The sequence below is a fragment of the Sardina pilchardus genome, chromosome 3 (assembly GCF_963854185.1).
Source record: "Sardina pilchardus chromosome 3, fSarPil1.1, whole genome shotgun sequence".
In the NCBI taxonomy this organism is placed as follows: domain Eukaryota; kingdom Metazoa; phylum Chordata; class Actinopteri; order Clupeiformes; family Clupeidae; genus Sardina; species Sardina pilchardus.
Window position 1 is genome coordinate 9,683,815 of NC_084996.1, and position 24,918 is coordinate 9,708,732.

Here is a 24,918-nt window from a genome sequence, read left to right on the forward strand (position 1 = left end):
GCACGCCCACTGTGAACTCATTATTAACAGTAAACAGAGATGATAAAACTCATCAATATTGGCCAACGTCACGGTTGGTTTTTGCAATAGGCTGAGATCCTGTTCATTCAAAAGCCAAAAAAAGGAAAACCAAAGAAAGAACAAAAAGAAAAACAGAAAAAAATTGGTCAGTCTCCTTTTGTTCAGGTGTCTTTATCCTCTTTTACTTGGACTATTTTTTCTTTTTCTTCTCTTTTTTATTTTTCTTTTTTCGTTGTCAGTGTTGTTTTTGTTCCTGTTCAGAAACGTAATTTGACAGTTGACGTCTGTCATTGCGGCCACTCACTCCTCTCGGTGTGCGTATGTGTGTGTTGGTGTTGGTGTTGGTGTGTTCTCTGTTTTTGTCCTCAGTCAGATGAGCTACGTTTCACAATGTTTTCAATGCTAATTTGTTTACTACATACACCCCCCCAACACTCCTCCCCTCACCCAAACAATCATCCCCACCCATCCCCACCCATCTCCACCCACACCCTCCTTTCTCTTCTCTTTATTCCCCACATTCTTCTACTTATTTGCCAGCCAAACCACCACCCAAGCCTACTCTAGCCCACCCCAGTGGAAAATACTAGGCAGCGGGGGAGAAGAAAATAACTCAAACACAGAGAGAGACAGAGAGAGACAGAGAGAGAAAGAAAGAGAGATAAAGAGAGAGAGAGAAAGAAAGAAACAGAGAGAGTCGAATCATGCCATGATTTCCCCCAGGCTGTCCAGGCCAGAGGCTGACCCCTCATGCCCACTCTGGGCAGAACAGAGCGGAGAGAACCCAACATCTCCCTGCCCCCCCCTCCCATCCCCCCCATCCCCCCTCCTTCACCCCCATCCCCACCTCCTCTCCCCTGACGTCCCCTCTCCCCGCTCCCCAGAGGCTAGCACCAGTCGTCCTCGTCGGTCTCGCTGTAGGGTTCATGCAGGCCCTTCCCTCGCGGGCCTCGGGGGTGGGGGGGCTTGTGAGTCCCGGGGTGCTGGGGCACCGGCTGCCCGCCGTGGTGGTGGTGGGGCGAGGGTGAGGACGAGCGGTAGCCGTTGGGCAGGCGTCGCGGACCGCCCGGCGGGGGACCCTGCTGCTGCTGCTGCTGCTGCTGCTGCTGCTGGGGGGGTGCGTGTCGGGAAGTCCTGGGCGAGCGCGGGTGGTTGGGGTGGGGCGGGTGCGGATGCTGCGGGTGGTTGGGGTGGGGGTGGTTGGGGTGCGCGTGGGGGTGGGGGTTGCCCTGCGTGGGGTTCTGCTCGTAGGCCGGCGGCTCGTGGCGCTCGCGGTAGTCGTAGTCCTCGGCCTCGTCCTCGTAGAAGCAGCCGTCGCCCTCCGGGCTGCCGTCCGGCGTCGGGGGGCCCCAGCGCCCAGAGGGAGGGGGACCGTGGCGTCCCTGGCGGGGCGAGCCGTGGTGGGAGGGGGGCTGCTGCTGCTGCTGCTGCTGTTGCTGCTGTTGCTGCTGTTGCTGCTGCTGCTGCTGGTGGTGGTGATGGTGGTGGTGGTGAGGAGGCCCTTGGGGGGGAGGAGGAGGAGGAGGATCACCGGAGCCCGAGGGGGAGTAGCGGCGTGGGGTGGTGGTGGAGGACTGGCGCACGGGCTGCGGCGGTGTCCCTCCTCCTCCTCCTCCTCCTCCACCTCCTCCACCTCCTCCTCCTCCTCCTCCTCCTCCTCCTCCACTGCCGGGCTTGCGCACCACGGGCGAGTAGGTGACGTGGGGCCGTGGCGTGGCGGGGGTCTGGGGGAGCTGGCGGCGGCCGCGGCGCGGGGTGCTAGTCCCCGAGGTCGAGGGGACGGGGCTCCCGCTCACCGAACTACTGCCCTACACGAAAAGTGAAACAAGGCCAATAAAGCAAAAAGTACGACCAAAATTAACGGCACAATGTGTTTGAGAGAAAGACACGCACACGGGACCATGAGGAGAGGGCGAGAGAGAGAGAGAGAGAGAGAGAGAGAGGGGAAGAAGAAGAGGGAGGTAGAGAAATGTAAGGAGAAAAAGAGACAGAAAAAAGAGGTTGAGGAAAGACATGAGGAGAGGGCGAGAGAGAGAGAGAGAGGGAGAGAGAGAAAGAGAGAGAGAGAGAGAGAGAGAGAGAGAGAGAGAGAGAGAGAGAGAGAGAGAGAGAGAGGAAGAAGAGGGAGGTAGAGAAATTTAAGGAGAAAAAGAGACAGAAAAAAGAGGTTGAGGAGAGATTTGCAGAGAAAGAGCAAGCAATAGCCCAATCACAAGAGAGCGCAAGTGATAATGCCATAAACAAAACAGAGCGTGGAAATCCAAGAGATTTAAAAGGACGGACGCCAACAATGGGAGAAACATTCGGACCAAAAACACATAGAAGCAACATTTTACGGAGAGCAAAAAAGGACATGAAAGAAAACAGGAACAAGAGAAGAAGAGGGAAGGGAAGAGAAATTGATTTCTGGCCGCTGAACTCGGGAACAGTCACAGTGATTATGAGAAAGGCAGGATGTGTGCGGTAAGTATGAAATATAAAGGCACATGAGCTGGTTTTCGCCGCTATCGCTGCCATACTGCTGCAAATGAAAGCACTTCAGAGAAGCCACATCCTGTTCTTTGTCATAATAGCAACGCCAGCCTTGACTGAGTGTATTTGGATTTGTGTGTGTGTGTGTGCGTGTGTGTGTGCGTGTGATGTGTATGTGTGTTTGTGTTTGTATTTGTATTGAATAGATAGACAATGACAGAGAGAGCGAGAGAGAGAGAGAGAGAGAGAGAGAGAGAGAGAGAGAGAGAGAGAGAGAGAGAGAGAGAGAGAGAGAGAGAGAGAGAGAGAGGGGTGAGGGAGTGCAACATTTTCCCTGTAACAACCTGTGCAACTAGAGCGCTTCTCTTTGTCCAAGTCTGATGGACATACAGGTGTTTGCATCAGAATCGCTTGGACGCCGTTCACAATATCTTATATCAGCTAGAAAAATTGAAAAAAAGGAAAAGGATAAAATAAAGGGATCAAGTACAAGCTAACGGGATATCAGATCCATTTAGTTTCCATATTTTCTCATATTAGTGGCTTTAACCCCTTAGACTGAAACAAATGAACAAATATATCCATGAAAACTGAGGACAAAACTGTATATGTTGTTACAAATGATACATGGTCAATGGTCATATTAAAAATTATGATATATTGTGATGTATCTGTATTGCTGGCAAATAATCATGAAATTCCATGTCCATTTAAAGGGCTAATTCCATGCAATGGCTGCCCCCTATTGGCTAGTTTACACACTGCATGACAGACAGTCAGAGATAGGAATGTTTGTTTGTGTATGTAGGGGGTGGATGTAGATGCTTGTGAGTGTGTGTTTGTGTTTTAAGTGTGTGTGTGTGTGTGTGTGTGTGTGTGTGTGTGCACCAGACGCCCACCTGCCGATGAGGCCCACACTCGCGGCCCTCGCTGGGCGAGCGTGACCAGCGGTGGTCGCGCTCGCGGGGCTGCCGGTGGCCGTAGTCGGGCCGGTCGGGCGTGTAGCGCTCCTTGTCCAGCGAGCTGTGGTGGTGGTGGTGGTGGTGGTGGTGCTTGCGGTCCTTGGCTCGGCCGCGGTCGCGGTCCCTCTCGCCGCGCTCCTTCTCCTTGGGCGGCAGGTCGCCCGACTGCGTGGTGGTGCTGAGGTCAGTTCCCAGCCCTGACGCCCCGGGGACGGAAGCAACGTCAGAACAACACTCCAGAACTCCAGACGCGCATGTTCACAAGCGTGACAACAACATACTGAGCACGACGTTCACTATTCTCTCCCCTATGCCCACACTCTATTATGGTGATGGCAGTGATGATTGATATATGGCGATCCACAATGGTGGACTGTGTCACCAAGACTCCAATCATTCTCTTTCAGACCTCTAGTCCTGCTGATAACACACTCCAATGTAGTGCTACATGATCTCTTTACTTCTTACCATCATCCAGATTTGACCAACTGGCTAGAACATCAACACACTTAACAGTATGCTTCACAGAGCAGTATAATGTATGCAGTGCATCGTGTAAATGAGTGATTATGTTTGTTATTATTGAAATTATTTGTGTGAAGCGTGCTGTGGATACTGGTGCCACTCTCTTGTTTGTTCAAACTTTCTGTTTATTCAGTGTATCCCTGTGTGTGGGAAGCGAGTGTATGTCATTCTGTATAGCAGTATCTAGATAGCTGTATAGCATTCCACTCAGGTCTTCATCAGGTGTCAGGTTAGTGAGGTTCCCCCTGCACTGTAAAGCGCTTTGGGTGCCTTGCTATAGCGCTATATAATAGCTAGTTGCTAAGTTGTTGTTGTTGCTGCTGTTGTTGTTGTTGCTGTTGTTTTTGGCCGGGTTTCCCAGATTCATTAAGGCACTTTTAATTGCTAGTAAGAACTTCTTAGGAGCGCTCTAAGAACGTTCCACAAACGTTCCTAAGAGGTTCTTAGCACTTAAGAGCTTCTTAATATGAATCTGGGAACCCTGGCCATTATGGTTGTTGTGTAGCAGTGAGCTGTGGCCCTGGCCCTGGCCCTGACCTGTGTCTGCGTCCGTGTAGCGGCTGAGGGACCTCTCGGAGGCGCGGTGGCTGCGCTCCCGGCGCCGGTGCCCGTGGCGCGGGCCCTCCTCGGGGATGGCGTGGTCCAGGGCGTAGTCGTCGCTCCCCCGGCCCATCCGCTGGCACCGGCCGTGCCCCAGCGAGGAGGCCGAGCGCTTCATCGGGCTGTTGTCTGTGATCGTCTGTGGCGGCACGGGAGGAATCACACACACGCACAGAGAGAGAGAGAGAGAGAGAGAGAGAGAGAGAGAGAGAGAAGAGGAAAGAAAGAGTAGGAAGAGGTTCTATTGTCATCACCGTTGGGCGATATGTGTGTGTGCTCAGAGAGTGTTTTTAAGGTGTGTGTGTGTGTGTGTGTGTGTGTGTGCTGTGTGCTATTCATGGCCTTATAGAGATACCTTTCCCACACTCTGCACATACCTCTGTCATTCTGAGGAGCCAGACAGACATAAACACACAACGAAACAAAGAAACAAAAAAAAAACAGAAGGAAAGCAAGAAAGAAAAAAAGGAAGGAAAAGACCATGGGCCACACCCTCCATGCACCCAGGACCTTTACCTGAGGACCTCCAGAGCCCAGATCCTTCCCTCTCTGCCCCCGACTCCACCCCGCACCACCCCTCACCGACAACACAAGAGCAGAGCACATTCCCACTCCAGACCCCTCCGCCATTGCAGAGTTGCACACACACACACACACACACACACACACCTGGACACACACTCTCGGACACACACAGGGGGACTGTCTTCAGCCATGCTGATGGGGGAGGGGAGGGGGGAGGGGGGTGGTTGGGGAGCTGTCCATGGTCCTGAGCCTGGTCCCTTTCACATTAGTGAAGGCCCAGAATATACAAGCACAAGCGGAGTCCATGGATAGCCCAAGAGAGACGAAGATGCACACCAACACACACGCACAGACAGACAGACACACACACACACACACACACACACATAGAAAGTATCTTCAAAAAGTATCTACTGTGCACACCTTAGCGTACAGTACAACACAAACACAGACACAAACAAATGTTTACATACACACACACACGGAAACGCACACGTTCACGCACACGCACAAGCACACACACACACACACACACACACACACACTCACACAGCAAGCACATGTGTCTGTGTTAAACATAGGCAGGACATATACACAGACACAAACACGTTAGCAGCAATCATACAAAGACACCTAAGGGCCGTGTATGACAAAGGCAGGCAGCTAAGCACACAGGAAGAAAACAGGGATGGCAGGAAGGAAGACTTCCCCAAACACGGGGCAAGAGCATTGGCGCTAATCCACGTAAGGTGTGGGAGCCACATTGATCTACATTTAAAAGGCGCTACCGCATATGTCTCCAAGCCACTGGAGTAACTCACTATAAAGAATAACGGGCCGTTTCGTTCACATCGAAAGATAACTATGAAGATAACTGTAACTATAATAACGATGACTGTCCACACTGACCAACGATCAGGAAAGTCTCTCCACATGGTCATGAAAGTGAGGCCTACAATTTGATGGATGGATTCTGATCTGCTGTCAGCTTTTTCATTGTTCTTGAAATCACTCTGTGTTATCCCCAACACTATCGTTCTTTGTGTCGCTATTGTTATGGTTATGGTTATGGTTATGGTTATTTAGCATATGGTTATGGTTATTTATATAGGCTATGTGTGGACGTCGTCATTTGTATTAGCTAGAGTGATACTTTTTGTTGCCATTATGGTTATAACTATCGCTGTTGTTGTGCATAGCCCTTTAGACCATGTGCTTGGTGGAGAGGAATGCCAGCATGGATAAACAGACAAAAAAAAAAAAAAAAACAGACAAGAGAGGAGGAGGTCTAGCCTAGAAATCTAGACAGCAGACGCCCCTACTAGCGGCAGCAGTCTAGCAACTCTCCGTAGAGCTTGGGAGCTGGGCTTTGGCAGAATCACCGGACCGATCACATCGTGTTTAGAGTCGGTGGGCAAGCTTAACCAAAGATCATTAAGGGCGGAGCAAGATACCTCATGAGAAGCCACTTCCTGGAACCCGAATCGCAAGAGGGAGGGGGGGACAAAATCCCCCTTTATGCAGAGCTGTTCCATTGAAGTCTATGGGCATGACACACCCCTTTATGCAAAGGAAGTGATCCCCGTTTTGCGCCCATAGACATGAACTACGACGAAGTATCTTGCTCCGCCTTAAGGATCTTTGGCTTAACATAATAGTGACTGACATGCGACCAGAAGTTGTGACTGCTACCGCATCCTGCTACTTGAAAACAAGAAGAGGATTCGTTTAGCGTTATCCTAGTGCGTGGAGAGACAATTGTTTATCCCACCCCTCTGATTGAGTCCTGCCTACGGTGAGTTCCCAGACCCTACATCTTGATGTAGGTCTAGCTGGTCAGGCTAGAGGAGGTCCATCAGAGCAAAAGAAGTTACGAGAGAGAATCTTATTTGGAGGACGCATTAAGGGTTATAATCAGTCATAATGAAAGGCGTAAAAAAGTAAGTGCCGTGTGTATTTAAGACTGTACTGATGTTGCAAACAATCTGCGTTGGGTGACATCTTTCTACAGTAACCAACAAGCTACGGACTTGACCAGTGAAACAAAATGGAGGAGAATATAAGCTGAGGAAGAGAGAAAAGGAGAGAAAGATTAATCAAGACTGAAAGAGAATGTCTTTACCATGGGACAGACAAAGTAGGAAAGAAAAAAGAAAAGTAGATGGTGGGTGAGACCGATATTTTAAGACAGAGGGACAGACAGACCGGAACTTAGATAGAGAGACAGAAAGGTAGATGGCAAGTCAGATACACAGAGAAAGAGAGAGGATTATAGAGATAAAGAAAGAGTGAGTGTGTGTGTGTGTGTGTGTGAGTGTGTGTGTGTGTGTGAGAGAGAGAGAGGAGAGAGAGAGAGAGAGAGAGAGAGAGAGAGATAGTGACTGTACATACACTGAGGTTATTCCCTCGTGGCCTCCCTTTCCTTCGATGCTGCTGCACAGACACAGACAAATAGCAAGCAGAGCCAAGCACAACACAACACAACACATCACATCACACCATACAACACCACAGCACAGCACAGCACAGCACAGCACATAAAAGCAAACACAGCACACAGCAAGAGGGAAGCACAGAGACACACACCACACCACCACCACCAGAGGGAGAGGGAGGGGGAGGGGGTAGAGGGGGAGATAGACCAAGAAGGAGAAAGAGAGAGGGACCACATAAAGGAAGAGAGGAGGAACAGAATTAGGGGTAGAGGGTAGAAGGGGATATGCTCAAAATAAGAGGGGGGGGGGGGGGGGGGGTGACCAGAATGAAGGAGGGATGAGTGGGAAAAAAGGAGGGAAGGAGGGGGGGCAAATCAGGCAGACAGAAAGGAGAGAGTGAGAGCGAGAGAGAGAAGAAAAGTAAAGAAAGACAGAGATAGAAAGAGAGAGAGAAAGAGAGAGATAACTCTGGTTAGACATAGAAGCAGCAGTGATAGGGAGACACTTACCACAGCAGCACACAGACAGTGAGGGACTGATGGCTGCTCTAGACACAGTCACCATGGTAACACTAGAGACACCACGGCACAGCACAAAACAGTACAGTGCAGTGCAATAAATATACAGAGGCTCAACTCACAAGAAACACACAAGTGGCACAACATCACATGAACTAGAACACAGAGCACATATACACTCTCTCTCTCACACTCACACGCATACACACCAATACACACAAACACATTAACACACACAGACACTAACAAGCACACACACACACACACAGGACAAATAGCAAATTTTTTTTTTTTTTTGACAGACACACATTTGCCAGAACTCTAGTCATATCTTACAAAAGCCTCTCATAAAATATGAGCAATGCTTATGTTGAACATAAGCACGTACACACAGTTGTCCTGACCATGGACACACACACACACACACACACACAAACTCATAGAGCGTAGATCTAAAAAAGAAGAACCCCCCCACAAATTACAAATATGCAGAGCATATCTTCACTATGATCACATCTGTTCATACCATCCCAAAACACTGACAACTTTGACGTTGAACCTATTAAAGAAACATACTGGAAGTGGAGGAAAATGCAGTTACAAAGGGAGACAGATTAAGACTGGGGGAGATGCAGAGGAGTAGGACTCAGATGAAGATTAGAAAAGATGTTCAGGAGATTCTGGATCTGGGAATAGAATGGTGACAAAAGTATGGGACTAGCGCGTGTGCAAGCATGTGTTCCTGCTACCTGCCCGTGCATGTTAGTGTGGTATGTGCCTGCATGCATGCGTCTGACTAGGTCTAAACATCCATGAGAGTAACTAGGCTGAATTCAGATTAAACACTACAAAGTAAAAACAAAAAACAAATCATAGAAGTGCTGTCAGGGAGTCAAGCCAGGGCACATTTCCAAACAAACATGAGCTTTCTAAATTCGACACTTCAGTTTAAGTGAATATACTGGATTCATTTCATCTCATGCAATTATAATAAGATATCCTTGTTCTGAATCTTTGAAAGTTATTCATGACACTATAAGAAGAAAATGTCATTTGAGTTTGTGCATGCACTTAGAAGATAAGGGGAATGTATTTGGGATGCATTTCAAAATATCTTTGCCTACAATGTTACAACCATAAGATATTGATTGCTTTTCAAAAAGATAATGTTTTAAAGTAAGATTTGGCATTACATAATAACCAGATATTAATAACTATGTGGCACTATACCCAATGACTTAAAAGCCTTTCCTTTGCTAACTTAAATACCTCAGTAATCATTGTATCACCAGCTGTGCTCTGGTGGCTGCTGCTGTCATGGCAACAGTGCTTCCTGGAAATGATGCCAATGTACCTTGGAAGCCAGTGAAATTACAGCTCTCAGTGGCCCCAGCAACCCCACCTTCCAGGTACACTTTGTTCTTCCTGGTGCTTGCATAAGGTTTGCATACAGTATGTTCAGTGAACAGTAGAGTTATTATCCAAGAGCTGTCCTAACACTATACGTTTCTCCCTATATTTTGGCCTTGCCTGAGACAGCTAGTAGTTTTATGCAGTGCACATGGGCAAGCAGTACTTCAAGTCAAATTCATGCTTCTGGTGTGTCGTGGTTTTGTTTCTTTCTCGCACAAAGAGGCAGAGGTGTTGAAAGTGATGAGTCATCCAGGTAAGCAGAGGAAGAACAGGGGGATATGAAGAAGAGGAGGAGGAGGAGGAGGAAGGGAAGGCTGGAGAGCAGCATACTGGAGGAAGAAAGGAGGAGGAGGAGGAGGAGGAGGAGAGTGAAAGGATGAAGGTGCTCACTTGGTTGTCTGCCGGGAGTCGGGGCATGGAAGCAGCTCTCCCGTGCCCTTCCATTGGGAGAAAGTGCTCACTGTCCGAGTAACCATCCCGCCCCATCTCTCTCATCTCTACCGTCTGTGGAAAACAGAGGGAGAGCTGGCGTGACTGCCTGGAGTTCACAAGGCTGGGGACAGGGGGCAGGGAGAGGGGGACACTGGCCGTCTAGAGAGGCCTAGAGGCCTGCCGTGGGGACGGATGGTCAGGAGGGACTTACTGCCCCATTCCTGTAGTAGAAAATACAGGGGGGGCAATACCTAGAGTGGCTGTGTTTAATTTGAGTACATACTCATTCTCACAGTCACACACACACACACTCACTCACTCAGTCACACTCACACACACCACCATTTGTTTTTCTGAGGTGTGTTTTCTGAGGGTTGATCTCTGTTCAGAGAGAGAGAGAGTAGGGGGTAGGACTGACCTGCTTGCTGTCTGACCCACTGTTGGGGCAACAAACAGGGGGCTAAAGAAGACCAAACAATAACCCCTCGGAGAGTGGAGCAAAAATGAGTCAATGATGGATATGGACTGCACTAGCAGATGAGGGTAAGGTTTGTTAGATGAGAGAGAGCGAGCGAGAGAGAGAGAAAGAAAGAAAGAAAGAAAGAAAAAAGAAAGAAAGAAAATTCTAGAAATAGAGAAAATAGAGAAAGAAAAAAATAGAGAAAGATAGAACAAAAGAAAGACAGAAAGACTGGTAGTACCACTGTGTGAGTATGAGAAGGGAGGCTTCTGGTCCACAAAGCCCAGGGTATGAGAGCTGAAGTGGGCTCAAGGGGAGGGGAGGGGGGCTCTAAACTGTGGCCTGCCCGTGAGATGGACATGAGGGGATCGGGCAGACACAGGTGACCCAACCAGGAGGATGGGCAGAGACCCCCTTCAGTGGACGCAGGCCCAAACCAGACAGCGGGGACCACACCTCTGTTCCACATGCAGAGTTGAGAGCAGAAAGAAACACTTTGACCCTGATAGTGGGACTGCTTGAGGATCCACGATGACTCATCAGTCATAGTAACAACTCATCTCTTCAAATAGCAACCAAGAATAAGGTAGGATTCCATTCTTTTACTTCTCTCAATGGGCATTTTCAAGAACTTTCAAAGCTGAATGTCTCATCGACACATTCTACCAGTGTCCATGGGTAAACTCATGCATGTATTTATAAATGAAAAACACACATTTTTTTTTTGTTGTTGTGTGTGTGCACCATGTGTGTCATCCGGTCGCCCTGGTACTGTGAGTCTACGAGAGACTGCTGGAGGGAGGCTGGTACCTGAGAGTTGTGCATACTGTCTCGTTTGTCGTCGGGATGCTGCCCCTCGGGACTCCAGCTGCCAGCCTTCTGAGACATCTCCTGAGCGCGCGCTGTCACCCAGGACTGGCTCTCTGTCATCCCCCCATCCATTGGCCTGAGAGAGATGGACAGTTACATCTTTTCCCCCAGCAACCCCATCCACGCTGGCCTGAGCTGCGTCCAGCCCTTTGACGGGGCAGTTATATTGTCTCATGTTGTGTCTATATTATCTGTACCGCTAGTGTTGAAGGTTGCCTAAGTGTCAAGCTTGTCACCCATTATTTGGGCATGATTGTGCTTTATTTCAACTAGCTATTTCAAGACATATCTAACAGTTAGTTCACACTAACTTAAAACTTGGAATTTACCTTTTTAATGCTGTAATGAACTAAACGGTGTGCCAAGACCGCAATATTTGCAATATTTGTTACATCAATAAGTTACATCAGCACAATCCTTCAACAGGTGTTTTTGTGCAAGTAAGCAACCACATAGTCTTCCTTTTCATTGCTCTACCACTTGGGAGATGACAAAGCTGGTCCTTCCCTTGTCCACCTGGCCCACTGAGAACCAAGGATGGCGTCACTAAAAAAACTAGCTCACTTCAGTGCCGAGAGCAGAGGGGGGAAAAGGGGGTGGTGGGGGTGGGGGGGGTTGGGCACAGGAAGGGGGTTACTTACATATTGCCCACAGCATCCGGCTGGGATTCAGGGAGGCCCTTGACTCCCGGCCCACCATCCTGGGTTGGGGAGTGAGGCTCCAGACGCTGAAACATTAATGTCGTTCGATTCTGTGTGAGATACAACATGGCCTACAGCTGATAGCAGGCATACTAATGGGAAGGATGAAGGAGGGGATGGGGTCTGGGGAAGGTGGGGGGTGATCAAAGAGTCCAGAGTGCAAATGGGTTGTACTCCAGTGGCAACAGCAGGAGACAGCAAAGGTCAGCCAAGAGGCACTCTGGGAAGTGTATTCTCTTACGGTTTACTTTGAGATCCACTCCCGGGCCGTGCTGTCTGGAGGGTGCTGATGGCATCATGCGGAACATTCATTTACTTCCCAACAACCCAGTAAATGAATGGAGGTAACCAGCTGAGTGCTCCCGAGAGGTCAGGGACCCATGGTGGATAAGCTTGTAATATGTCGTACAGCTCGTATAGTAGTGTACAGTACTATGATTCATGACAACAGTCTTTATTACTGAGCCTTTCAATTTAGGCTTCTACACACAGACCAAGTCACCAATAGATAATAAATGTTTGTTTTTTTTGTTATACAGAAACACAAACCATGTATAAGGCACTCTGGTGTTGTGACCACCAGAAGCCTAGGGTTTTGTCCAAATCTACTGACCTCTAGAAGCACCGTGGTTACACCAGGCAAAACCAAGTGTCTGAACAGAAAAGACTAGAGGGGAACAAAAAAGAGCACTTGCATTGAATTATAGGCAGTGTGAAGAAGAATTACAACAGGTGATTAAAAGGGTTAGCAAAAACAACCATATTGTTGAACATTATATGGCAGATCTGACCGATTCAGGCAAAAAAAAAAAAAAAAACGAAAACAAGTTTAAAAAAGTTTAAGAGAAGTGGTTTCATCGAAAAGGCCATGAAAAGTATGACATAGATTCCATTTAGATGCATTGAATGAAATGTCCTTGGAGATCTACAGTAAGCGCATCGAACCTATACATAAAATAAATGGAAGCCCATGTTATCCCATATGTTTCTGCTCTACAAAATATGCCCAGCATTCTAAAGAGCTAGGCGCTAAAGAATTGATTCGACAACCTATAAACAGCTACCGTTTTTTGACACTGCCTTGAATTATGGGAACACCTTTCACTCCAAACGGCACCTTGAAAATGTCAGGTCCGGGGCTGACGTGCTCCACTCCTCGCTTACCTGTGCGCATGGAGGTGAAGTGAGGGGAGGAGTGTTGGGAGAAGGGTGGGACGGAGCCCACTTGCAGAATGAGAAGCAGTGGCCGGAGGCAAGCGGAGACCGGTGAAATGAACATGCAAGTCCCTGCCCAAGAGAGGCAGCTTGCAACCAGGGTGGATGTGGCAAAGTGAGGCTTACTCGTGGAAATCAGAGTGAGATGAGGAATTCTTTATGCAATTCAAACAATAAGTCAAGATTCTATCAGATATTTAGCATGCTTCTTATGTCTCTAGACTTAAATGTTATATATGAACCTTTTGAAATTTTATCTAAATCATTGTTATCAACATTTGATGCGTGTCCCATGTATTATGCCTTTTATTTCAATGTGGTCTGCAGGGTTTTCTGTGCTGCTATGTCAATACTATATCATAGTAGTTATGACTCCTCTATTGATTACATAAGACTAATGATTTAACAGATGAAGACGGAAGGGTTATAGAGTCCATGTGCTCGTGTTAATGTGAATCACATTTGAATGAATATGAACTGCCTGGAGCAGTGAAGAGGTTCTTTGAGGTAGCAAACGTGTGAGCTTTCATGACGGATTTAATCTAATCGGGCTCAAGCACTTTCAGCAGTTTCACTATGTGTGCTTCATAGGAAAGCACTGATACTCCTCGATCCTCAATGATCTACATAAAGAAAGATAGAAGAAGGGCTAGACTATCCCATTGTTGCCGCTCCATCATTCTTTATGTAGATCAGTGAGGAGCGAGGAGCGAGGGAGGACATATAAACGCTGCTTGAGACAAATGTCCCTTCCAGAAATATTGTTCCTTCGATGTTTTTGCTCTATCTGTGTTTTGAAGTTGTGCAGATGGAGACATGTTTACATTACTACAATAACACATGCTTACAGATCAATAATCATATCTTAATGTTCAACCTTCACCAATAATTGATCGATAATGTCTGTGCCTGATGAAAGTTGTGCAAATGAGTCGTACTAAATTGGCTGTCGAGGTATTGAAGCACCTTTCTATTCCAACCTAGCTCTCTGGTGTCTACATACTACTCGTACTACTACTACGTTTAGCTACCTTACAAAACTCTCTTTCAGTTCCCCCCACAGGGTTTGACCTCAGCGTTCAGACAGAGCTCAACCCCCTCAGATCTCTTCCCATTCCTCCTGACAGCCTCTGTCTTCAGAGGGATTTGTGATGCTATGAAGGAACAGCACCGTTTTTATAACACACAACATGGGAAAATAAATAGCTGAAGAAGGAATGCTGAATGGCAGCCATGGAATGCTACAGATCGAGTGAGACTGCAGAGATGGGGAGGGAAGTGAGTAAGAAAATACGAGAAGCTTTTTGAATTTGTGGAGTTGGGTTGAGTTGGAGTGGAGCTTTGTCTGTGGAGAAGGGCCACCCTTTACTAGGCCCAGCACTTTGTGAGGTAACCCACTGAACCCCCCCCCCCCCCCACCCCTGCGCCCACCCACCCCAAACCATGACTCGACAACGAGAAAGCAAAAAATGACAAAAAAGTGGAAAAAAGAAACGTCGCTGTACCTCGAGAGAGATTTCTGTTATTTTACTGATTTTCTTACAGTGAATAGTTATACAAACAGTTATTCTACAATACACATTCTTTATTCGTTACTGTGGTCAGTGAGTTGGCATTCAAACTGCAAACAAAAGGTGCATCGTTTTGTGTTCATTCCCATTATTTCAAGGGGACAGGGTGCAGTGGGTGCTACAGGGGTGAGGGCTACAGTCCAGTGCAGATTATTGCTTGCAGTGTTCACAGTCAAGACAGGGCTATGGGAATTGGGAGAAGGCCTGTACATTGACCGAATACATGTGGAAGCATAGCATATTCACAGGTTCAACTGAGAGCCGTGACAACCATCAGATACCCGGCCTTGCTCTTTCTCACGGAGATACACACCGACATGTATTTACAATCCATGCAGAACGCCCTTGATTTCAAGAGCACCGATTTAATGTCAAAAGGCCTCTTATCTGCTTCTTAAAAAGTATGCATGACTCCCAAGCTTCGAATACTTGGATACAACATCTACAGTTGTTGCTCATGAGCATTTTTTTTTTCATTTCATTACAGACAATTTGTCAAGAACACATTGCTACTCTCTGTCACAAGAGACTGGTCTCAGTATTGGGCTACTCTACTCTGTACTGGCATGACGACACAAGACTTGACCACTGACATAGAAAACACTGAGAAATGTACGATCCTCAAGTGCAAGTGTTTATCATTCACTTTTACGGGGCATCAGCCCAAACGTTTGTGACGACCATGCAGAGCATATAACATAAAGAGCAGTAAGATGGCTACAGCTGCAAATGGACCGTGCTCTTGTAGAATAATGGACTACTCGTGAGCGGCAAAGGCCAGAATAGTGCTGGTTGTCACAGCTCAGACAGCAAGGCAAGAGAAACAGAGAGAGAAAGAGACAGGCAGAGAGCGAGAGAGAGAGAGACAGAGAGAGAGAGAGAGATAGATAGAGAGGAGGGCTGAAGAATGCGGAGTTAAGAGGCTGTGGCGTTTTGCATTTTATTTTGGCGGGGGGGAGCAAGCGAGTGCTTTTTTTGCCCTAGAGTTGTACCTGCTCCTCACTGTGTGCCTGGGCCCGCTTGGCTTTGCTCTGCCGGTAGTACTCCATGATCATCATGGCCGCGTAGATCTTCCCCACCGTCAGGTCTGTCGCTGCTGAGAAACGGACAAGTTACCCTGCACGATTAGATGAGGTGAGATGGACCCTGAGCGTGGGGAATGGGACAGGGGGAGGGGGGGGGGGAACGAGGCATGCACACGAGAGACACCAACACAGTACACACAGAGACACCGAGCCAATAGTCTTTTCACAAGCAGACACGGATTTCAAAAAAGCCTCATATGTTATTGGTCCATAGATTGTTGTCTTTTGCTTTCCACTGTTTTTACTTTTTTTTCCTTTTGATCTGTTTTTTTTGCTGTTGTTGTTGTTGTGGTTTCACTCTTCACAAAGGATTATCGTTTTAAAGTGTTTCTAGTCTCTCGTTTCAGAGGAATATAGACTAGAGGCCATTTTTCACGAAGATGGAGTAACCAAGAAACTATGTAGTCACAGTGCCACAGTGGCTGTTTTACTGTTTTCAATCATTCTGATGCTGAGCTCTGCATGTCACGCTAGCAAGTCGTAGTTTGACAGAATCAACCACAGCACTTCAAGTGTTCTTGAGCCTCAGAATGTGAAACAGTTGAGAAACAGTCTTCGAAAGCACAATGAGCTGAATTCTTTAAGATTACTGTATCTTCGTAAAGAAATGGCCTAAAGTCGTCAGGAAAAAAAACTGGGTATACAAACTCAGTGCAGCCAATAAGTCATGCTCCCAAAACCCTGACCAGCAGAGCAGTTCTCAGATCAGTTCACACCTTCATTTGAGTCTACGTGGTTTCAAAATCAATTAGTTAGTACTAGCATTGTGATGAGTGTCTTGAAAGGATGGCTTAGCTGCTGCACATAATATTCCATGCTTCTTTTTTTTTTTTTTTGCAAACGTTAGGCATAGCATTACTCAGTTTACCCATACACATACCTATTTAGCATCAATGTGTACAACAGGTGCAGTAGCACCAGTGCATCGTATTGTCAGTCATCATTTGTTACCATATATACAGCCAGTCATCTTTAGTTAGCTTTGGCAAGGTCTTCTTTCTCTTCTAAGATACCCTGGAGTGAAAAGACTTCTATAGAGGGTTGTTCTATAGTAAGGCACCCCCTGAGATCAGGCACAGAGCGCTGGAGATGACCCCGACCGGGGGCTGGAGGGACCGCGGGCCGGACGTGGGACTCCTCGGATCGTCCGGAGAGGAAGTGACAGTACAGGTCTACAACTGAACGGCTCCTGCTCTCGCGAGGTGGAAGGGGAGGGGAGAGGGTGGGGAGAGGGGGGGGGGGGGGGGGGGCTGAAGACCCACAGGAGAGATCTGAGTAAAGTGTGAGTAAGGAACACAGTGGCCTGTTCCGTTTTGATTTCCTATTGGAACATCTGATGGCTTGCGTAGTGTAGTCTGTGTTCCTAAGGTCAAGCACCCTGATTTGAAGGTACTCTGTATGCCATGGCTTACTGTGTCTAGATTAACATGTGCACACAATTTGTGGGAGCATAGTTTTGTTGAGGGCAGACGATGCCTATCTTAGAGCAACCGTGGTGCTTTTGAACTTGCTTGGATAAACTAGCTTATATGGATTTTTCAGCGGTTCACAAGGGGGGTTTGTTTATTACAGTTCAACAGAGACCATTTATTTACCTCTCTGCTACATCTGAAAACCAAACATCTGTCTTTTTGAAGGTGGCTACAAAATATGCGTTAACATGGCATGGAGTTACGACATCAAACTGGGCTGAACTAAACATGATGCTGCTTAATTCCCATACTAAGGTGGCTTTACTTAACTAAAGCGATCCAACAAATGGATGGGGATTTATAACGAGATCTCGTAACTGGACCACCCTTCAGACATGTACATTTTAAGCCTTAAAATATAACATAACCATAACTAACAACAAATTAACGTTTACATTGCGTGCACACCCTACTCCTGTGGCCTGTTTACTGCCTGGGGGAAGGCACCTATACTTTCACTCCTGCCCATCTCATTAGATTCTCATCACGGCTCATCACTGAGAAGCAACTGGCTGGCAGAAAACTGGCTGGCAGAAGTGGGGCTAAGGCCAAAGAGGTCATCAGAGGTCGAAGGTCGAGAGACGGTGGAGGTCGTTGCTGTGCCTGGAGCATCAGAGGGTGCAGAGCAGTGGGGGGGGGGGACTGGCTGACAGAAGCTTTCCTCTGGTGGTGAGACAACTGGTGGTCTGGTGGTGGTCGGACGGGGCGCACCGGGGCGCAACTTACACTTGTGTGGAGTGACCAGCAGGTCCAACATCTTCTGCGAGAGGTTGGGCCAAATCGCCATCATCTCTTTCCTCAGCTCAGCATCCATCTGGTGCTTGTCCTCCCCTACATATGCACATTATCACACATACACACAAACACGTACGTACGTACAAACACACACACACACACACACACACACACACACACACACATGTACACACACAACATACACAGAAACACACACACACACACACCCCAACATCCACAACAGCATGTGGACGAGACATGACAATATTTGCGCACGCACACACACACACACACATACACACACCACAATAATGTGCAGTACACACAGTTCACAAACACACACAATATGGAGCACAAAGACAGAGGAATGACAATTGATGTGAACAAACGTAAACACACGCTCACACACACACACACACACACACACACACACACGCACAGACACACACAAAAGAAATGTTTTTCATTAACAATTGTCTTTACGCACTTACTCATTCACCAAAGGTCAAAGAACATGAAGGGTCATGGCAGTGAACACCCTGTTAATAAAACTCTGACAACGCTCATACCCACACTGAACAGTGAGAAAAGGTTACAGACAAAGCAAACTGGAGTCTGCTGCTAACTGGGCGACACAGAAGACAGACAAAAAAAAAGTACAGAAGTCAATGGGTAGAAGAGAGGGTCGTGCCAAACCTTCCGTAACCTTGGCGATCTTGATGTCCAGTGCCGTGCGGATTAAGGCCATTAAGGTGGAGTTGAAATGAACAGAGTTGTCTTCGGCGACCGGCAAATCCATCCGCAACAGTCTCTATGAAAAGCCAGTCAGGGGACACATGAGAGAAAGGCTGCACAAGGTCCACTGAGGACAAAAAAAGACTGCAGGTGCGTGTCTTTATGTGTGTGAGCTCTGAACCTCCAAGAAAGGGGGGGTATGAACGAGAGAGTTGAGAAGGGAGAAGAGGGGTGGTGACAAGGGGAGGGGGAAAGCTCTGCAATCTTTGACCTATACTTAATTTGACCTTTGACCCAACAATCTTTCCAATCATCAGAGCTACTGATGTTCCAAATTCAGTGGAATGACCCGCGGGAGGACGTTCAGCCCCTATTAAAAAACCCGCGTGTGAATCTCCCCTTTTTCATCCTGATGGGATCTTTCATGTTTAAAGAAAGTCTAGCGCTGCTTTCAGACATTTTTTGTGATTCTTTGTAGAGCCTGCGAGAGAGGGAGAGAAAAGACCTCTTCAGCACAAAAGAAAAAGAAAAAAAGAAGAACGTCTTCATACTGGTGTTTAATGGCTCTTGGGGAGCTTTAAAACACGGTGAGACCTCGCAGGCTGAGGGGGTATCACCGGGTCAACAAGGTCAGGAAGGTCACAGGAGTCACAGAGCTCTCTGCCCAGCAGGAGGTTCACAGAACTGACCGTAGACCCAGGCACGACTGAACGATGGCAGAGAGAGAGAAAAAAAAAAAAAAAAAACAGCGAGCTCAAAAGTTTTGCAAGACTTACATTCTTGTTGCAAGTCTTGTTCGTTGTTTTTTTTTTTTGCCTGTTTTTTTGGTTTGAGCACATCGTTCATCGGTGTCCTGGTCCATCGGAGGAAGAAGGATGAGGTGAGGTATTACAGGGGACTAGGCCAGGCAAAAACACGATCACCCACTCTACCACCCTCTCTACCCAAGCATTTCTGCTGTTACTACAGCTACATTTGTTTACTACAGTTGCTTTGTTGCCATGCCATGTACCATGGCAACGGCCCAGGCCCCCTCCTCACTCCCACCCCTCCAACACACCCTCACAGGGCGCCCCCCCTCCACATCCACATGCAGCATGCCATGCCACCGCATACAGTACACCTCACAGCACGACCAGCGGTGCAGCCATACACAGAGAGAGCATTGCCTGTGGCTTGTTCGGATTGATTGGTTTGTTTTGTTTGTTTGTTTTTCAGCACGTCATCGCCGTGGCAGCAGTGACTGGCGGGTCATTGAGATGTAATCATAGATGGGCTACTGAGTGAGACTAGAGCTCGATCCAGATTCTCTGATCTCTCAATGCGGGGGATGGGTGTGGCCTACAGGGTTAGGTGAGAGCAGCATTCTCCATACATTCAAGTTGAAAAGAAGAACAAAAAGAGATAAGTATAATATCAATCATTACGGCTTTTAAAATCAGTCTAACGGTAGCATATGCTATTAGGATTATCTTCGATTAGGGGGGGTTAAGAACAAGATAATTGAGAGAGTTAAGGGACAAAAGCATTGTGAGTTGAATTGAAAAAGTGAGGGAGAGGTGAGGAAGAAGTTGTGCTTGCTGGCTGGAATGGATTTTAAAAAGAGAGGGGATTTAAAGGATAGATCAGCTGACCTCTTTAGATTTATCATCACTGGTAAAATACCTCATATTATATGAAAAATATTCTACTTTTGCTATGAAAGGCTGAGGAGACCAGATAGTATTCTCTCATTCACCGTCTCAAGGTCAAGGTCAAGGTCATCAAAAAAAATAGTCTCTTCCTCCTTTCATAGTGTAGGTAGATTTAGGTTCAGGTGATGCTGAAATCAAAGAGGTTTGCTGAGCAGAATCGGTGATGGAGAGACACGGCTAACATAAGTGTATATAGACAAAAAGAGTGTGAATAAAAATATAGCCAGGGGCCTTGGGGATGATGAGGGGATGAATGAAAGAAAGAAGGAAAGAAAGAAAGAAAGAAAGAAAGAAAGAAAGAAAGAAAGAAGGTGAAAGAGATCTATCACCACACACTGGTTAAGTCTGACAGTACTCCTGTTAATCTCTATGGCAGAGAGACACTTCACTGATCACAGGTTATTTCTTTACTAGAAGTGATGTGAGGATATAAAACGAGAATAGCTATTACTAATACTATATTGAGGGAGGATATTCCTGTTTTTTCCACTGAACCAATAACCAAGCCAGAACGGAACAGCAAACCTGACTGGTCCATGGAGATGTCATGATATGGAAAGCTGAATAAGGGGAGGGTGGAGGCTGCCATGATGGGAAAAAGACAACCGAGAGAGGCAGGACGGCACTGATGGTGAGATTACAGCTAAAGTAAAAGACCAGAATGAAGGAGGGAGCAATAACAGACAGATACAAACAGAGGATGAATTCCCACAGTTGTAAAAACAAACAAACATAGTAAACGATATTGAACTGAAAAAGGATCCACTCAAATGGATAGAGTAGAAAAGACAGGCCCTAGGTAGGGGGGGGGGGGGGGGGTAGAGGGAAAAGTGAGCACATGGCAGGACCGGCTGGGTGGGAGGACACTTGGGAGGGGAGGGGGGCCGGGCTTGGTCTGAGGCTGGGGAGGGGAGACAGAAGGGGTCCAGAGAGAGGGACGTCCACTGTGACGCCCTCTCATGCCTGCAACGCAAACACCTCACCGGTCAGCCAGCCTGACAGGGTCTGCTCGCCACGGCAGTCACACTTTTGAAGTGGGAGAAACAGATGGCTTGGGCTGCCCCTGTCCATAAAACCAACACACACACACACACACACACACACACACACACACACACACACACACACACACACACACACACACACACACACACACACACACACACACACACACACACACACACACACACACAGGCATGATCACAGCCATGCATACACTCACATGTACTCTCAACACAAACAGTCACACACAGGTCTAAACGCGTACACACACACACACACACACACACACACACACACACACACACACACACACACACACACACACACACACACACACACACACACACACACACACACACACACACACACACACACACACACACACACACACACACACACACACACACACACACACACACACACACACATACACACACACTGCCATCAGCCCTCTAGCACAGTTGCATATGTTCCAGCTCACTGTCTATTCTCTAGGTTCCCCCTCAGCCTGCAAACCAAAGCAGCCCCACTCAGACAGAATGGGTGAATGAGAACAAGGGAATGAGAGACGAAAACAGAGTAAAAACACCAGGCTATGGGTGATACCCAAATAAAACAATAAGAGGAAAAATAAAGAAGAAAAAATGATATGGGGTCTAGCGCTGCAGACAGTTGCAGACAGTTTTGTGATTCTTTGTAGAGCCTGCGAGAGTGGGAAAGAAAAGGCCTCTTCAGCACAAAACAAAAAGAATAAAATAATAACAAACTGTTGAATGAACTGAGGGGAATCATGAATCATGAAATCATGAATGGAACCACGACAGCTGAGATCAGTAACACGTGGTACTCAGTAGACTAGACTAGAGTGTGGTAAGCGACAGGTCTGCTGTCCAGGCTTCAGTGCTGTACTCTGGATCTGGTCCTTCTCTAGCACGGGTGTCCTGCCTCTGGGGTTGCTCTGACCATTCCTGCCCTTTCAAATGCCATGGCCGTCTCTGCCTATCTAACAACTAACTCATGAGGGACACTCCTTGTTAGTAGCTGAACAAAACCAGTGCGGTTACAAACTAGACCATTACAAACCCACCGACCGGCTGTTCGGCTCTGCTGGGAGAAGTCCTAAACAGATGAGAATACAGGAGTGGGCTTGTGAAGTCCTGCTCTAATGGACACAACATGGGACAACTATTAGGGATCAGCCTGTGGGTCTCCATTTGCCAGGGAGCATCAGTGAGCCAGTGGTTGCGACAGAGAGACAGAGAGAAGAGGAGGTAGGCGGATGAGAGAGAAAGACCATAGGAGTAGGGGAAGGTACAGTAGAAGGGCAAAGGAGGGGCGGATGACAGTGATTGAGATGAGTATGTGTGTTTGTTTTTTATTTTGGGTGGGGTGGATGGGTGGGGTGGGGGGAGGGAAGGAGGAGAGGAGAACTTGGGGACTCTGGGGGGTCTGGGGTCTAGCATGCTGGCGGAGCTGGAAACAGATTCCAACTGCATTGACAGAAGAAGAAACAAAGGACAGGTGCGTGAGCCGGTTGGCACGGCAACTCAGTTGCTGAGGGGACAGGGGGACGGCCGGGGTTTAGAACTTGTGCTTGCGCTCCATGGAGAAAGACAGAAAACTACACCATAAAGGAATTCGGATCATACTAAATTTCAAATGGGATATACTGTGGCTGACTGTATTGTTCTTCTTATATGAAACTGATTTTCTAAAAAATCTAATAGAATTGCCTACATCTGCCCTCTTTCCTGAAAAAAAAGATGCTACTGTTTTTTGTATGTGTTGTGGGTGTGCATGTGTTGACATCAAAAAAGAAATGAGAGAGACAGAGACCTGGTCCTCCACAAAAAACACTCACTGGGGTGGGTATCTGATCGATCATAGCGCCATCCACAGGCAGAGGAGACTCGGAGGACTGAAGTCCTTTGGTCCTTCCCAGCCCTGCTGCACTCGCACTTTAGTGTGTGTAAGGGAACATGTGTGTGTGTGTGTGTGTGTGTATGTGTGTGTACATTGTGTGTGTGTGTGTGTGTGTGTGTGTGTGTGTGTGTGTGTGTCTGCTCATGCGTAAGCTGTGTGTACATATTCTACTACTGCTTAACACTGTCCTTCCCTTTCCCCACAATTTGAGCATATACTGTACATTAAAGCATTCACTTCAATGCATGTGTTTCATCAGGATCCAGGAGGATGCTAGCAATGTGGCTATTATGATTAGCAGTATTGGAGTAGCTCAGCTGTTTTGACTGAGCAAGATCACACTGAGTGACACACAGTTTTGAATGTTTGAGTCGCACGCATATATGAGAGAACAGTATGTGTGTGTGTATGTGTGTGTTTGCACGTATGAATGGAAACGGTGCGTCGTGCGGTGCAATAGCACTGAGAAGGTCCTTCCGTTCCCCCCTCCCTGTGGATGAGTCTGACTGCTCCTACTAATCCCCCCCCCCACCCCACCCTCCCCCCACAATAGCGCTCCCATCCGAGAATAGACACAGAAGAAGAAATGAATAGAAAGAGAGAGAGAGAGAGAGGGAAATGAAAAACCAAAAAACACCAAACACTACAAAAACACAGCGCTGGCCCCACAGAGGCCTTCTACCTTGTATGCAACCCGTGCCGGGCACTTCTTCCCCAGGCCTAACGGCGGAGACATTTGCCTGAGCATCTGATACATATCAGTGTAACTGATTCTGCCACTGGGACAACCAAAACAAAAAAACAAGAGCAAAAACAAAGAAAAAAATAAACAAGGACAATAAATTAATAGGGGGATCAGATGGGAGGGAGTTCAAACAGAACGGAGAGAGAAAGAGAGAGAGAGAGAGTGGAAGAAGAGAGGAGAAGGGAGAAAGAAGAGAAAAACAACGGAAAGGGTGAAAAGAGAAGAGGTGAGCAAAAAAGACAGGAAGTGAGGGCGTAGAAAGGGGGGAAGAGAGGAAGGGAGGGAGGAAGGGGAGAGGGGAGGAACAGAGTAAAAACAAGGTTATTGGTGTCACTCTTAGCTAAGAACAGGCACTAGTGTTGACTCTGGGCTCAACTGACTAGTAAGAGCTGCAGGTCTGTACGGGTGGGTGCGAAAGAGGCCAGAGAGGGGTCTGGGGTTCGGACTAAAGGTGTCGCGTTGGTGGGCAGAGGGAGGGTGTCTTCTGTCCTTTGGTGTTAAAACACCGTTCTATGCAAGCCCTAGAGAGGGGAGAGGCGGGTTGCATAGAAGAACAGGGGGCTTCGGATTGAGCAAGAGAAGCAAAAGAAACAAACGGACAAGAAAACAACAAAAGCCCCACTGTTGGGATGGTGTTGCAACAGCAGTTATGTCAATGCAGTTTCTGTCCCCCTCCCCGCCCTGTGAGACCAATGCACGCGACCATACCCAGGGGGGCGGCCTAGCTGCGGTCCAAAAGACAAGCAAAATAAAATTCAACCAAAAACAAATGAAAGAAAATCATTCTTTTTTGAAGAAGAAGAAGAA

General features: G+C 47.4%; 1 protein-coding gene across 1 annotated transcript in view; it reads right to left on the reverse strand.

Annotated features, from left to right (window-relative positions):
- Positions 1 to 891: 891 nt before the first annotated feature.
- cacna1aa (calcium channel, voltage-dependent, P/Q type, alpha 1A subunit, a) overlaps positions 892 to 24,918 on the reverse strand; it is a 105,365-nt gene continuing 81,338 nt past the window's right edge. Inside the window, exons 41-50 of the mRNA XM_062530898.1 lie at positions 18,709 to 18,823; positions 18,004 to 18,108; positions 15,713 to 15,816; positions 11,875 to 11,984; positions 11,174 to 11,309; positions 4,518 to 4,719; positions 3,393 to 3,652; positions 1,688 to 1,829; positions 1,143 to 1,423; positions 892 to 1,100 (exon numbers count right to left, since the gene is read on the reverse strand). Of these exons, the coding sequence (XP_062386882.1) occupies positions 909 to 1,100; positions 1,143 to 1,423; positions 1,688 to 1,829; positions 3,393 to 3,652; positions 4,518 to 4,719; positions 11,174 to 11,309; positions 11,875 to 11,984; positions 15,713 to 15,816; positions 18,004 to 18,108; positions 18,709 to 18,823 (1,647 nt within the window). The 3' untranslated portion in view covers positions 892 to 908. The remainder of the gene's footprint in view (positions 1,101 to 1,142; positions 1,424 to 1,687; positions 1,830 to 3,392; positions 3,653 to 4,517; positions 4,720 to 11,173; positions 11,310 to 11,874; positions 11,985 to 15,712; positions 15,817 to 18,003; positions 18,109 to 18,708; positions 18,824 to 24,918) is intronic.